Raw genomic sequence first — 13,017 nt, 5'->3', positions numbered from 1 at the left:
ATTAAACAAGCTATCGCATTTAGTTCATGAAGGCCCCACGTAGTTCCCCAGAATTCCGATGTGGTACCGAAATCTAGACTTGTTTCCCCGCACTTTCAGCAGAAACGGGATGCGTTATCACTCAGGAGGCAATTACTCCGCACGGCAAACAAGTGCTTAGAAGAAAGCTGAGCGTTTTCTCCTGTCTCGCTTATTAAATTAAAAAGAAATAACTAACTATGGGAAATTAGGCTTATTGATGCACTCCACGGGGATCCAACCTATTTTATCACTACTTCGTGATCTTCCGACGCAACAGCCTAGTATCGTTATAAGGCTAGTCCAAACAGATCCTCAAACAAACCACCCTAATAAAGGTTTCTGCCCTCATATTAATAGAGGCTTTCATTACTATGACAACACGCACAAGAGCACCAAAATGCTGCATATGTGTCGGCTCTAGTCCTGGAACTTTGATAATTTCGATGAAACAATGCACACAACTGCGCGAGAAAAAGGTGCAGTGGACGTGAGCCTCGCTTCCGTCGCCATATGAATTATCAAGCCATGACGGCCGTAGCGTAGCTTGGCAATGGCAAAAGAGCTGGAGGATTAAATTGCATCTCATGGAAAGATGATCACCTCCTTTTTCACTAGACAAAGATTTAGCTTATCCGAACCCATATTATCGTGCGGGGCCCTGGAGGATTAGAGAACTTGAAGTTGTGCCGACATGGCCCATTTCCCGACGACACTAAGTTGTAGAAAAACATTTATAGGCGTAATTGACTAAAGCAAAAGCTATGGTGCAGATTGAATCCCAGGGTGAGGGGGAAATGCACCAGTAACCCCCGGACCCCTTCTCCAGATCCATTGAAGTCCGGGAGACCCACCAAAGTCCGAGCCTCTAAGGGCCCAACCACCAACGATAACTAGCAAGAGGAATAAGCTAACCTTCTATTAGGTAAAGTCTAGGAGCTCTAGATCTCTATTCCCCGGGCATATACCCTCTGCAGATCATTCCCGGACATATACATCCGTTATATGTTGTAGGACTGGGTGAAAGACTTGGCTCAATGATTACGCTCGACAGTGTAGAGCAAATTAGCGACAAACACATACGGCTCCGTTGACTCGTCTTTCTAATAGCTTGTTTTCCTTTTTTTTTCTTTGCTCTAGAAATGACACCGGCCTCAACAGCAGCGTTTATTCAGGCGGATGATAGAAAGCTCATATTCAGAGTAGTAAATAGCTCACGAATCACCCCAACTAGGCTCTAACTTAAACAGAAAAGTAAGAACACTCTAATCTTCAAAATCTAGAGGTGCAATCAATTTGGCGAGCCAGGAGCGCTGTATATCGCAAAGTGTTTGGAGAGCCAAATCCTTCGGGACTGCAAATATGGTCCACAATCTAGGGTATTACACAATCCTCGCAACACTCTCCATCGTCTTACCAAGATATTGAATATCGGAATGTGGACAACTCACAGTGAGCAAGATACAATCACACCCGAGATCTGCGAGAGGAAGCTGGATGGGTATATAAGGCACGTTCACTCTACGTTTCAAGACTTTTCACATTCAACCTCTCGCCAGGGCTTTCCTCCTGCTTACCTTTGTTGCCCGTCTGATCTCAGGCATATCAATCAGCACAAACTACGACCACAATGAAGTTTCCATTTGTGACAGCAGCTGCAGTTTTTGCCTTTGCGGCAGGAGCAACTGCAGTGCCTCTCGCCGGGCTAGTTGAAAAGAGTGTCTCTAGCACCTCTGACAATAACTGCTCGCGTGAATGCATGACTACCATCGTTGACCAAATCCTGGCGTCTATGCTGCTGCATAATCCGGAAATCCTGCCGCTTGCACAGACCTATTATGCAACTGAGAACTCTCACCCTGCAGCCCTGGGTATGATGACTCTATGGAGGACCGTTACAAGCGCAGGTTCGCCCAGTTTGCTCGCAATTGATACTACATCCGGCTCTGCGTACTTTGCTCTCGATATCAGCGAGGGCAGCGATACCAAGCAATCCGTCCTATGGGCCCGGATCAAAGTCGTCAACAAGGAAATCACGGAGCTAGAGCTATATGTGAACCGCTCCCGTGGTGACCACGGTTTCTCTTTCTCGGCCGCGGAGCTACCCGAGAACTATGAGCGCTGGATGTCGCCCCCGTCCGATCGACAGAATGCGACTCGAGAAGTCTTAGAAAGTCTTAGCGCAGCGACTTTCAACCCGAACAGCACTCTATCGGTCACTGTCGCTGACGACTGCCAGTTCACCGAAGAGGGCTGGAGCGTTATCGACCCTGGCCCGGATGGAGACGGTTCAACTACTCCTCTTGGATGTAGCTGGCCCGATTCTCGTCCTGCCGATACAAATGCACGACTCAACCTCGTTATCGACGAGCAGAATGGTATCGTCGTAACCGGAGCTATAATCCCTGGCAAGGTTTACCCCTACGGAAAGATTTCTGCATTTATTCCAAACGATATGACAGAGGCACAAGAACAACAGGATGAATGGCTGGCGAAGAAAAAGGCTTCTAGTGATATGTCGCTCTTGGCTCCTACCGCGGCAACTGGAGAAACACTTCAAGTTCTTCAGTACTACAACGGCAAGCTGCAGGGCCAGCAGGTCATGCTCTACTTGAGCGGTCCCGATATGAAATCGGCCTGGTCTGCTTAGATGCTGCAATGGGCAAAGGGGCCTACAAATTGTAGGAAGTAGCGGTAGTGGATTTCCTACTGCAGTAGAGCTCTCTTGAGAATATTTCCCAGCAAATAACGAAAGCCGTTCGAGGCGATTTCCGATATATTATACGAGCGCCATTTTAGCCAAGCAAAGCATCCTAGTTACATAACAGATGAAGCTATCAAGAACTTGGATCTCTCAGCACCAATAATTCTGTACGAGTAGCAAAGGATTGACTTATTTTACTACCCTGCTATGAGCCATGTCATTACCACGGCTTGAAAAATTATCTGATATTGTGTTTTTGTTGAGATGGCTACTTGTCAACGGATTATGATAGTAAAAAATGTAAGAATCAAAGTCTAGATCTTATCCGTGATGTTGGAAAATAATTCTAAGTCGGCGTATTCGGGGACCCCAGACTTGCTGGACTCGGAATATTGTGGATCGGATCTCGGATTTCGGTGGGTCCGTCCGGGGTAATCCGGGGTCAACCCTTTTCCCCGCGTCCAGAATCTACACACAAAAATGGATTTACTAGGTCTATGAGAGGTCCCAGGACAATTTTCTCAGTATCCCGGCGTGCCTATACCCTGTTAGTCGCAGGTAAACACGGTTTTCTAGCTCAGGCCAGTGCACCAGGGCGATAGTCTAGTGGAGAGAACACAGCAGACGGCTCAGTTGAATGACGTATTTTGTCTACGGCACTGGCTCAAAATATCAATCAAAATCTTCCTAGAGGTCTTATCTCGGATGAAATTGAAAACTTTGATAAACATTATAGCTTTGCGAAAGTTAACAAGGAAGATTTAGGGATGGAGAAAGAGAAGAAGTGAAGTGCTCGTCCCACTGAGCGGCAAGGTTGATACAAATGCGTTCTAATCACGCCAAACCCAATAAATGGAAGATGACAGATAAGTCATTATTAACTGTTCCAGGCCCTGGATTACTCGAAACCGTAGTGGGTCTCCAGTAGCTCATTCAACCAAAGCATTCCAGACTCCGATAGCGCATGACTTGAAAGTATGTCATCGGCATTTTGAAAATATCCAGCTTTTTGTAGGGTATTTTTGATGATAGAAAGTCGCGAGGAAGTCACCGGTTGATCTTGCGTCTGCTCCATACAGTGTAAGCCGTCTTGGATATGTGAAAGATGCAACGACATCCGGTCGCCCCACAGGCTATCGATGAGTAGAGCATAACAAGAATTCTCAAGGAAGAATGCGTTCAGGGGGAGAGTCTATATGGAATTAACAGACTGTGCCTAGCACATAAGGGGATTTGGAATACTGAACCTTCTGGATCGAGTCTGTCTCATATAGCCGACAAAAGAACGAAATGAGTTTTTCTGCGGCTTCAATAGAGTGCTGGCATGCTTTTGACATGATTTCTGCTCTTTCACTGTCTTCGAAGGTGTTGTTGAGATCTAAGCCATATTTTACATCATGCAATTTCTCCATGGTTCGAAGAATTAAGAATGGCCGGTATAGGATAAGCACCGAGTATTGGAACACTGTAGAACAAGTCAGAAACATCTAAGCAGACCAACCAAGGTGAAAAATTTCACTAACACACTGTTCCCATATCCAGCTCACCGTTCTCTGAGGAATCTTGGAATGAGTCTTTCGTTGACCAGAAGGCTTCTAGACGTTCATGAAGTGAGCAGGAGGCACTCCATAGCTCCATAAAGTCTGATATCCCAGGCTGATGAAGCCTTTGAATTTCAGCAAGAATGCGAAAGAATGGGTGCATAAATCCAATAATTGTCTTGTCGCTTTGCGGCAGATGTTTCATGCTGCTAGAGAAGACAGCTTCACGGCCTAGGGCAATACACAAAAGGCTGGTTGAAATAACAGTCAGCGAATTGCGATCATAACTGAAATAGAGGTAATAACCTTTCATTGCAGCAAAAGGCAGATATAATAGCCTGTTCCTGGGCTGAACGTGTCGGTTTATCTAAACCGGCTGCGAAGATTTTCGCCAATGCCGTCCCAAGCCGTGTATATGCCAATTCAAAGGAGCCAGAGTCACTGTAATATTGGATGTGGATATCCCAAGTCAGTTAAAGTACGGAACTCAAGAAGTCGAAAGGTTCACTTATCATCAGCAAATCACTCTGCAAGGCAAGAAGGTCACCCATATAGTATGGCGTAATTGTATTTCCCTGCGCCTCACCACTAAGCATGTCTCCTAGTTCTGCATGGCCGGTAGTAATGGACCCGATGGCAAGAAGAGGGAACATGATAGCGCGCAGAGCCTTGTCTTTATCTTGCATATGTGATGTTGGCTGGCAAGAGAGACTGGAAAGCCGTGTACGTAGACTGCTGGGCGATTGAAATGGAAGTATTTTCCAGTTTGTCGCGATATATCGCTCAAGAAAAATACTTTGCAGTTGTAGCGGTACTGTGTCCAGAGGACCGGGCGGGCAAGGATTGAAGGGTGGCAGGCGATGGACCTCGTGCCGGACCAGCACCTGGTGTAAATATTCCAGAACATCTGCATGGGGCGTGTGTCTAGGGTTTTCATCCAGAATATGGAGGTGAGCGTCGTCCAATTGGGCAATCAAGTCCAGGATTAGATTGAGTATGGTGATCGTAGATGTGAAGCTGAAGACCTTGGTGACTTTACCCCGCCCAGAGAAGCTATCGTCTATTTTGAGAACGTCCAAGACGTGCTTCAGATCTTTTTGTTGTCGGACTCCCCATGGCAAGACCGATAGCGTGGACTGGACAACACAGTCATCACTATCAGGAGGTGTGTGATCCTGGACAGCACTGTGTGCAGTGTGGATTTCCTGGTCTGGACTTGGCAGTTGCCTCCTGGCACTCTTGCGGAAGACACAAGGCGTAGAGTGCTTGATACAGGACTGGCATGGCTGTACACCGTTGCATCTCACCTTACGCTGGCGGCAGGTTTCACATGCCTTGAACACTCTTGACCGTTGGGCTGATAGATGCAAGTTAGTGGTACTCAGTAAAGACAGGTTTAACTTCTTACTCTTCCTGTTAGGAGAATTAGGACCTCCCATCTTGGTGTAATTGGACCAACTTCCCTGGCCCGCCTGAGATACTCCAACACGTCGGGCAGCGAGTTAGATTTGGAAAGGTTCCTGTCCGTGACTATCTCGGGGTAACTAGTGGAGCCGGTAATTCTCATCCCGAAGGCCCGCTTTTGCTTCTACCGAATACTTTCTTTTACTTTATTTACCTCTCCAGCTCGTTTCCTTCTTAAGCTCTTATGGAACGGAGTACAAAAAAACTCTATAATTTAGTACACCTTTAGCAAGTTCTTCAACCTAGCCATATCTTCGAAAGATTATTCTCCGTTGTTATTATTTAGTTTCCGATAGACCTTAAGTATCTGTTTGTGAGCCTCAGGCAGGAGCGGGCAAGTCCCACTAAATCGCCCGTCAGGTGATCCCCTCCCCCGCAGTCCTCTTCTCTCGTCAACAATCAACTCACACACAACTCTCCTATACCCTGGGAGTTGCCAACTACACGAGATCATGGCCTCAAAATCAGAGAGTAGAACGGGGTCGTCATCGACAGAAACATTCACCATCCACTATTTTGCGACCGCATCCCAATACACTTCCAAAAACACCGAGCGTCTCCCCGCACCCCTACCTTTGTCCGAGCTATACCCGCTGCTCGAGGAACGATACCCGGGCATTCGCGAGAAGATACTGAGCAGCTGCGGTATCAGCCTTGAAAGTGAATATGTCGATGTCGTGGAAGACGCCCAGAAGGTGATACAGGCCGGGGACGAGGTTGCGATTATCCCGCCCGTCAGCTCGGGATAGGAGGACCATGTCAAAGCCGGTGCAAATTGGATTGGCATCAGCACTATTCTGTATATGACCATAAGACCGAAGTATTCTTCGTACGTGCCCAGATATACCCGAGGACCGCGCAAGGCTTACACCCTGGAGGCTTACACCCTGCAGGCATTTTACTCAGCCTTGTCCTCATTACATCTGTCAGACTCCCAGAATTATTCCAGAATCTCCAAACGAATTTCTCCCCTTCGCTACCAGCTTTCAAGTATCATAACAACCATGGAACCTCAAACCCCAGTTATAGTCATTGTTCCAGGTGCTTATCACCGACCTATCCATTACCGCAAGGTTGCCGACCCGCTACGCGCCCAGGGATATGAAGTGCTCTCCTTTGACTTGGCCGTGTGTGGAGAAGAGGTGGACCCCGCGTTGAGCTTCTTCGACGACGCAGCTGTGATTAGAGAGCATTTACTTCCACTGCTCGACCAAGGCAAAAAGGCTGTTGTCGTGTCTCACAGTTATGGCTCCCTGCCCGTGACCGCGCTCGTCGACGGTCTGACAGTTGCTGAACGCACTGAAAAGGGTCTCGAGGGAGGAATCGCTGCAGTCATTAGTATCGCTGGATTCGTGTTTCCTACTCGCGGCAAGAGTATCTTCGGTAACGAGCAGAATCCTCCTCCACAGCCTTACCATGTCTGGAAGGTAAGTCACGACCGAAAACAATGAGTTGATCCGAGTTGGTCTGACTGATCTTGATAAAGGATGGTATTGTGCACCTCCAAGACTCGGCTAAACCGATCTTCTTTTCCGATCTCACCCCCGAGGATGCCGATGACGCATGGGCTCATCTTCACAAGAAACAAACTATGAAGAGCTTTGAGACATGGCCGCAGTGCGTGGAGAGTGAATATCAATGTCCGAAGACCTATATCTTGTGTGAAAATGACACAGCAGTGCCACCTCCATTCCAGGAACAGATGGCTGGGCTTGGTGGGTTTGACATTGTTAGAGTCAAGTCAAGCCATGCCCCGTTCTTGACCATCCCCGAGGAGGTTGTGGCAATCGTCACCAAGGTCGCTGAATCTGTCAACTAGAAAAAGGTGTATATATTCTACGCAATACGAACTCAGGGAATCTCTATGACCCGATATACACCGAACGGTCTACGAAAATGCGGAGAGCTTGTAGTATTCCTCGTTCGGACCTCGAGTCAAGCAATGATATCACCAAAATTGGTAAAACGAGTGGTTTCATTCGGCTAACTTTTCTTCGTTATTTTCCATGGCAAACAGATAACTCCAAACGCCAAAATACAACCTCATTAGTGCACTGTGTAGTAAAAGACAAGAACATATCACAATTTGGCCCAATCCAACCGACCAATGCCTTCAATTAAGCCCGTTTCCATCTCCTCTTGAAATAGAATCCCCTAGATTCCTCGGTGGATCCACTTCTAGGTGGTCACCCGTGGCATTTTTCCAAATAAATTACTTCTCTGCGTCGGCTTTGGCCTTCTTCTGACGCCAGAGGCAAACATTGCAAATAACAGAAAAGAAAAACAGGATGCTAGCATCAAATCAGTAATCTGCTGCAGAAACATTCAAATGTATAATCACTTACCACAACGCAATACTAAGTCCCCAGATTGCCTTAGTCTCCAAGCAAATAGTCTTCGACGCTCCAATCCACGACTCGAAATCAATCTTGCCGCTGATGCTTGCCTCGACGCTAGACAGGCGCGACGTAAAGGCATATGTAGTCGCATCCTTGAAATTCAGCGAGGAGAGTGACGAGCAGTTTAGATAGGAGAGTGGTTTGCCCATAATCACAGCGACGACTATGAGTGCGATGAGAAGGAGGAGGTCCACGATCGCGCAGGGGAGGAACGGGAGAATGTCATCGAAGAAGAGGATGCCGGTGATGATGCAGTATATCGCGGCTATACAAGTCTTTGCTTCTGGTCAGAATTGAAGTTGGTTGTAAGTTCGTGGACGTCACACTTACCACGCTGATGATTCCAATGATAATGTTTGGTGCTGTGTCGTCGTTGCTGACAATTGAGGAGATGAACTTGGCTGTCATGCCAATGATAGCAATGAGCGAGCATGTTTGGAAAAGGCGTGCGAGCTGGAAAGTAGCACTGAGGGCTCCGTAGCGGGGTGGCATGTTGAATATTACGAATGGCAAAGTTTTCGAAAAGTGTATAGAGATTGATCGTAGAGAATGTTGATCCAATGCGTTGACTTGGGATAGATAGGGACTTGGACGTTCAAGGAGCGAAGTAATTAATACGAATCGCAAAGGAAAAATGCAGAATCGAAGGAGTGAGAATAGATGAGTATAAAAAATTTCGAGAGAAAGGAAAGGAAGCGCTTTGAAGGAAAGTGTTGCAGAGTTGATTCAGGAAACAAAGGGACTTCAGTCCAGACCTTATATAAAGCCCACCCACAAAGAGCTTATCCTTCCAATTCAAACAAACAAATAAAGAACAGCAATCTAGACCAAACAAAATTAGAAGCATAGCTAAGATCTAGGCCCTCGATGCGAGATTACAGCCTCCTCTGACCTCATTGTTGGGGAAATAGCTAAAGACAGGCGCCACGCGCAACGAATCCCAGCTGCACAATGGACATAGCTTCGAGGCTAAAAAAGGGACCTGCATTGATTTGCAGCCCTTGTAACGAAAAGCTCCGACAACTAAAACCCAAATATACCCGGGTATGACTTGATGAAATTGGTTGGGGGTGGAGACCCGCCTCGGCGCTTGGAGAAGAACCCTAAGAATCCCGGGCGCTTCTCAGCCACTCGCTGCTTCTTATGGCGGCAGATCTGACGCAGGCGGCTACAAGAGTGAGTCAGGTACATTCTGGGATGGTAAATGCACGGTCGATCATGTTTCATCCTAGTCGCTTGGTTCTTTCATTTTTTTTTACTGGGCGCCTGGGATGTTTTGAAGAGTCTAAGTTTGTGGAGCGAGTTTAAAGATATCTCACGATCGCGGCTTAAACGCGATGTATCATATTCTTTCCTAAGCAACCTCCTTCATTAACCTGTCCCTTGTGGCACCGAAAGCACTCAAGCAATCAATAGCGATGAACTTTTGGCAATGTTAGAGCAACCCAATTATTATCACCATGACAAGAAGCTGCAGACACAGGATTATTCCCTCAGCAGTATGTTTGATTCTGGAGCAGACTTTCCTTGTCCCCTCCCAGAACGAAGCGAGCTTGTTCTTGAACGGGTTCCGAAAATTGTCGAACCAACCTCGCAGGCGCTTCGTAAAGTTCTTGCATGAATTCTCCTTGCTTGGGATATCATCCATTCCACATTCACTCGCACTCGATTGATCCCTAAGTCTGGGGTTCTTTTCTTTGTACAGTTGATCCAAGGTATCATCTTCGGTCGAATAAAGAGATCCATCGCTCGATTCATATTCAGAGGCTGGTTCGGATTGCTCCTTCGACTGGGTCAACGCATCATCCGTCATGTTCTCTTGAGATCGTGCGTGGTTGGCATTTGAATAACCTTCGGAGCTTTCCATGCCTGACCAGTCGCTCTTTCCAGAAGTTGAGGACACGCCATCTGAGCGGTGTTGCTTTCGTCTTCTTACCTCCTTCCAACCCTCGGAGTCACTTGGGCCTGAGCTGATGCCACTGTTGGAATCGGAGTTAGGTTGATTAGACTTAATACGACCAAGGGTTCGTAAATGCATAGATCGTTGAGGAACTCACTAATCAGACTTCATGACTGAAGTAACCCTTGACTCTGTATTCCGGGTATTTATTATTTGTCAAGAGACGAAAGAGTTGTGACAAAATTCTAAAGTCGATCTGTAGGCTTCTATGTTGAGAGAGCTAAGGAGAAGGGGAGATCTTGGAGAAACACAAGGCGAAGATTTAAGAAAATGATCACATAATGAGCGCCATTACCCAATCTGGAGCGGCTTGTATATTTTACATCTATCTCGAAAGGAGTAATAAGTTGTTCAGGGAATAGATCGAAAGCCAAAACTTTCACCTGCTCGTCATTTCGGCGTACCATGTCGCGCCTAATATAACCTCGTTCGACGGAATATCAATAAAAAAACATGATTATTTTCAATATTATGCATAACAAGATTAAAACATGTACAACATGCACAATCAATATCAAGGCGACATCCGAGGACTAATTCAGTCTCCAGCCACCGCTAGTCCGCTTCTGGAAGAAGCCATCCGGATCATAGCGAAGTCTCGTCTCGAGCGCCGACTTCTTCGACGCAGGATCAATGCGACCCCAGTAGTCCTGGCGGAAGTAGAGATCATTCATGAAAAGTGGCCGGTACACATCAGGAAGCAAACCCTTATCAATGTTCTTCTGCACCAGGTTACCCATGCCGTGGTAGAGGTTCTGGTTGGCCTGATCAATTTTGTCGTCGTCCAAAGCAAGTGAATAGGAGAAGTCAAGTTCGATGAAAATATAGTTGGTGTCGGTTGGGACATTGAGAAGATCCTATTATCATTAGTTTGTGGATATTATGAAAGGTATTGGGTCTCTTACTCCACCACGGGCCTTGGCTTTCTCGGAGAATGTTTTGGGGACAGGCTGGAAAGCGATAGATCCGAGAGCACCAGTCACTCCCAGAACGGTGTCGGTCACGTTGAACCAGTGGTCATAGTACTCCTGGAGAGGAGCAGTGCCGACGGTACTGTTGGGCACAGGTGTTGTCTCCGTGGCAATGGTGTAACGTTGTCCGCTGATGGGGTTGTTAGTATCGACCAACTACATGCTTAATCAACTTCACTTACTGCAAAATGAAGAAATCGTTATTCTTGAGCAGATCATAGTAGGTATCCCATGTCTTGGTGGTAGACGTGTGGCCAATCGCTGTGAACTCGTCGAACACGCCCGCAGGAGGCTCGGGGCCATCGTAGAAGAGGAACATGATCCAGAAGTCAATCACCAAACCGTGCTCCGAGGTCAGAATGATTGCGGCCTTATCGTCAGGGTAGTTGTCGGCGAAGTTGCGCAGGGCCGTCAGCACTTGGGGCGTCTTATCCGCAGTGAAGATATAGTTGCCACCCCAGACTTTGCCAATTGGGTGCGTCTGCATGGTGTATGCGGTGACGACACCAAAGTTGTTGCCACCTCCCTTGAGGGAAGCAAAAAGGTCTGCAGCTTATCAGTAGGTGACCGTGTCAATTCGAACGAGCGTGTTTCTTACCGGTGTTCTCCTTCGCATTGGCATTAACCACCGTACCATTGGCCAGTACAACCTCAAAGTTGACGACGTTGTTGGCTGCCCAGCCATATTGAGTGCTGAGGAAACTCATTCCACCTGCAAGAATCCGTTAGTATGTTCCAAAAATTTGTCCCTCCGAAGACAATCATACATCCAAGCATATATCCTCCAATACCCACACCTCCAAGTCGACCTCCCACCACAGCCCGACCAGTTCCCTCCAGTCCCTTCTGCGCCTCTTCCCAAGATAGACCGGGTCCAATGACAGCCGTCTCATCATCCGAGTTATAAAACACTTGATCCAAGTTCTTGGTCGAGACTAGCAGACCATCTTGAATACTAGCGAAGCCATTGTTTGGCATATGACCACCAGACTTCACAGCGAACAATGTATCAACATCGTGTAGTTCTTTGATCACTTGCGCCATCTCAGCCGCACTGGATGGCGCGGCGATGCATGTTGGCTTGAGGTCACCGCAGGCGGCGGACCAATAATTCGTCAGATCGGTCGAGTAGTCCAGCGATAATGGGTATTCAATGTCGATTCCGGCAGCCGCGAGGGTGGAGCAAATATCGGCACGCACGAGGGGAGTGAGTGCGGCCAGAGACAGCGCTAGAGCGCGCCAGCCGAAGCTGGAAGGCATTCTTTCAGAAGTTTTGTGGGCTCTTTGTGTATATAGACGTACTTGAGAGTAAGTATGCGGGGGGATGTATGCGATAGTCGAAGATTTGTTCGATTGAAATGCGCAGACGTCGAGGTTCGGGCTTTTCTTATAGTTAGGGGGCTGCCCATTGGATTTTATTTATATAGCAATTGAATTATCCCTGGCTTACAGAAACTCTGGGGGTATCCACCATTAGCCACTTCTCCTTGAGAGTGGAGTCTACATGGGACGGCGTGTCGGCGTCAGCCCGCAAGCTCAAGAACTAGATACAGTATACCCCACAGAGGCTAGGATTTCTATTAGGCTCTCTTCCAAGCGATGTCAACATCCCCGACGCCATGTCACGCAATTGCCGAATTGAGTAGGGAGCATCACGCACTGAGTATTCGCAGACAGCTCGCAAGCTGACTTGAAACTCCCCATCTCGGGTTATCCGTCCGTGAAGCCGAAGTGCGGGTAAAGAAGAGTGCACATGGTACGGGAACCATCTATTCTTACAAGGAAACCTCGGAATTGTTGATCAGACGATGTATAACGGCCTTTGAGGTTGTAGATCCTTTCACTCAGGTGTCTAACCGAGAAAGCCAATCTCTCGGCGATCGCAAAAGTGAAGAGATGTGTCGGTCTAACGTGGCTGTACGCGATGCATTGCTTATTCGGAGAGTGGCATTTCAGTGCC

At 47.4% G+C, this 13,017-nt stretch overlaps 7 protein-coding genes across 7 annotated transcripts; 3 read left to right on the top strand and 4 right to left on the bottom strand.

Annotated features, from left to right (window-relative positions):
* Positions 1–1,648: 1,648 nt before the first annotated feature.
* On the top strand, positions 1,649–2,668 carry N7496_000128 (uncharacterized protein; the record flags this gene model as incomplete). The annotated part of the gene is made up of 1 exon (XM_056693059.1): positions 1,649–2,668. The coding sequence occupies one exon, from the start codon at positions 1,649–1,651 to the stop codon at positions 2,666–2,668; it is 1,020 nt and encodes a 339-aa protein (XP_056559788.1).
* A 2,068-nt stretch (positions 2,669–4,736) lies between these two features.
* N7496_000127 (Zn(II)2Cys6 transcription factor domain-containing protein) lies at positions 4,737–5,702 on the bottom strand (the record flags this gene model as incomplete). The annotated part of the gene is made up of 1 exon (XM_056693058.1): positions 4,737–5,702. The coding sequence occupies one exon, from the start codon at positions 5,700–5,702 to the stop codon at positions 4,737–4,739; it is 966 nt and encodes a 321-aa protein (XP_056559787.1).
* Positions 5,703–6,179: 477 nt separating this feature from the next.
* On the top strand, positions 6,180–6,476 carry N7496_000126 (MoaD/ThiS family protein; the record flags this gene model as incomplete). Its single annotated transcript, XM_056693057.1, has 1 exon — positions 6,180–6,476. The coding sequence occupies one exon, from the start codon at positions 6,180–6,182 to the stop codon at positions 6,474–6,476; it is 297 nt and encodes a 98-aa protein (XP_056559786.1).
* Positions 6,477–6,731: 255 nt separating this feature from the next.
* Positions 6,732–7,546, top strand: N7496_000125 (alpha/beta hydrolase; the record flags this gene model as incomplete). Its single annotated transcript, XM_056693056.1, has 2 exons — positions 6,732–7,154; positions 7,214–7,546. The coding sequence occupies 2 exons, from the start codon at positions 6,732–6,734 to the stop codon at positions 7,544–7,546; spliced, it is 756 nt and encodes a 251-aa protein (XP_056559785.1).
* Positions 7,547–7,939: 393 nt separating this feature from the next.
* Positions 7,940–8,618, bottom strand: N7496_000124 (uncharacterized protein; the record flags this gene model as incomplete). Its single annotated transcript, XM_056693055.1, has 3 exons — positions 7,940–8,018; positions 8,073–8,401; positions 8,457–8,618. The coding sequence occupies 3 exons, from the start codon at positions 8,616–8,618 to the stop codon at positions 7,940–7,942; spliced, it is 570 nt and encodes a 189-aa protein (XP_056559784.1).
* Positions 8,619–9,561: 943 nt separating this feature from the next.
* Positions 9,562–10,197, bottom strand: N7496_000123 (uncharacterized protein; the record flags this gene model as incomplete). The annotated part of the gene is made up of 2 exons (XM_056693054.1): positions 9,562–10,105; positions 10,184–10,197. 2 exons carry the CDS (start codon positions 10,195–10,197, stop codon positions 9,562–9,564), a joined length of 558 nt encoding a protein of 185 aa, XP_056559783.1.
* A 422-nt stretch (positions 10,198–10,619) lies between these two features.
* On the bottom strand, positions 10,620–12,317 carry N7496_000122 (FAD-binding oxidoreductase; the record flags this gene model as incomplete). Its single annotated transcript, XM_056693053.1, has 5 exons — positions 10,620–10,943; positions 10,992–11,187; positions 11,240–11,603; positions 11,656–11,769; positions 11,825–12,317. 5 exons carry the CDS (start codon positions 12,315–12,317, stop codon positions 10,620–10,622), a joined length of 1,491 nt encoding a protein of 496 aa, XP_056559782.1.
* Between the last annotated feature and the right edge of the window lie 700 nt (positions 12,318–13,017).

This window comes from Penicillium cataractarum, assembly GCF_028827025.1.
Source record: "Penicillium cataractarum strain IBT 29864 chromosome Unknown utg000001l, whole genome shotgun sequence".
Classification (NCBI taxonomy): domain Eukaryota; kingdom Fungi; phylum Ascomycota; class Eurotiomycetes; order Eurotiales; family Aspergillaceae; genus Penicillium; species Penicillium cataractarum.
Note: the sequence above shows the minus strand (reverse complement) of the source record. Positions and strands in the feature narration are given on the sequence as shown.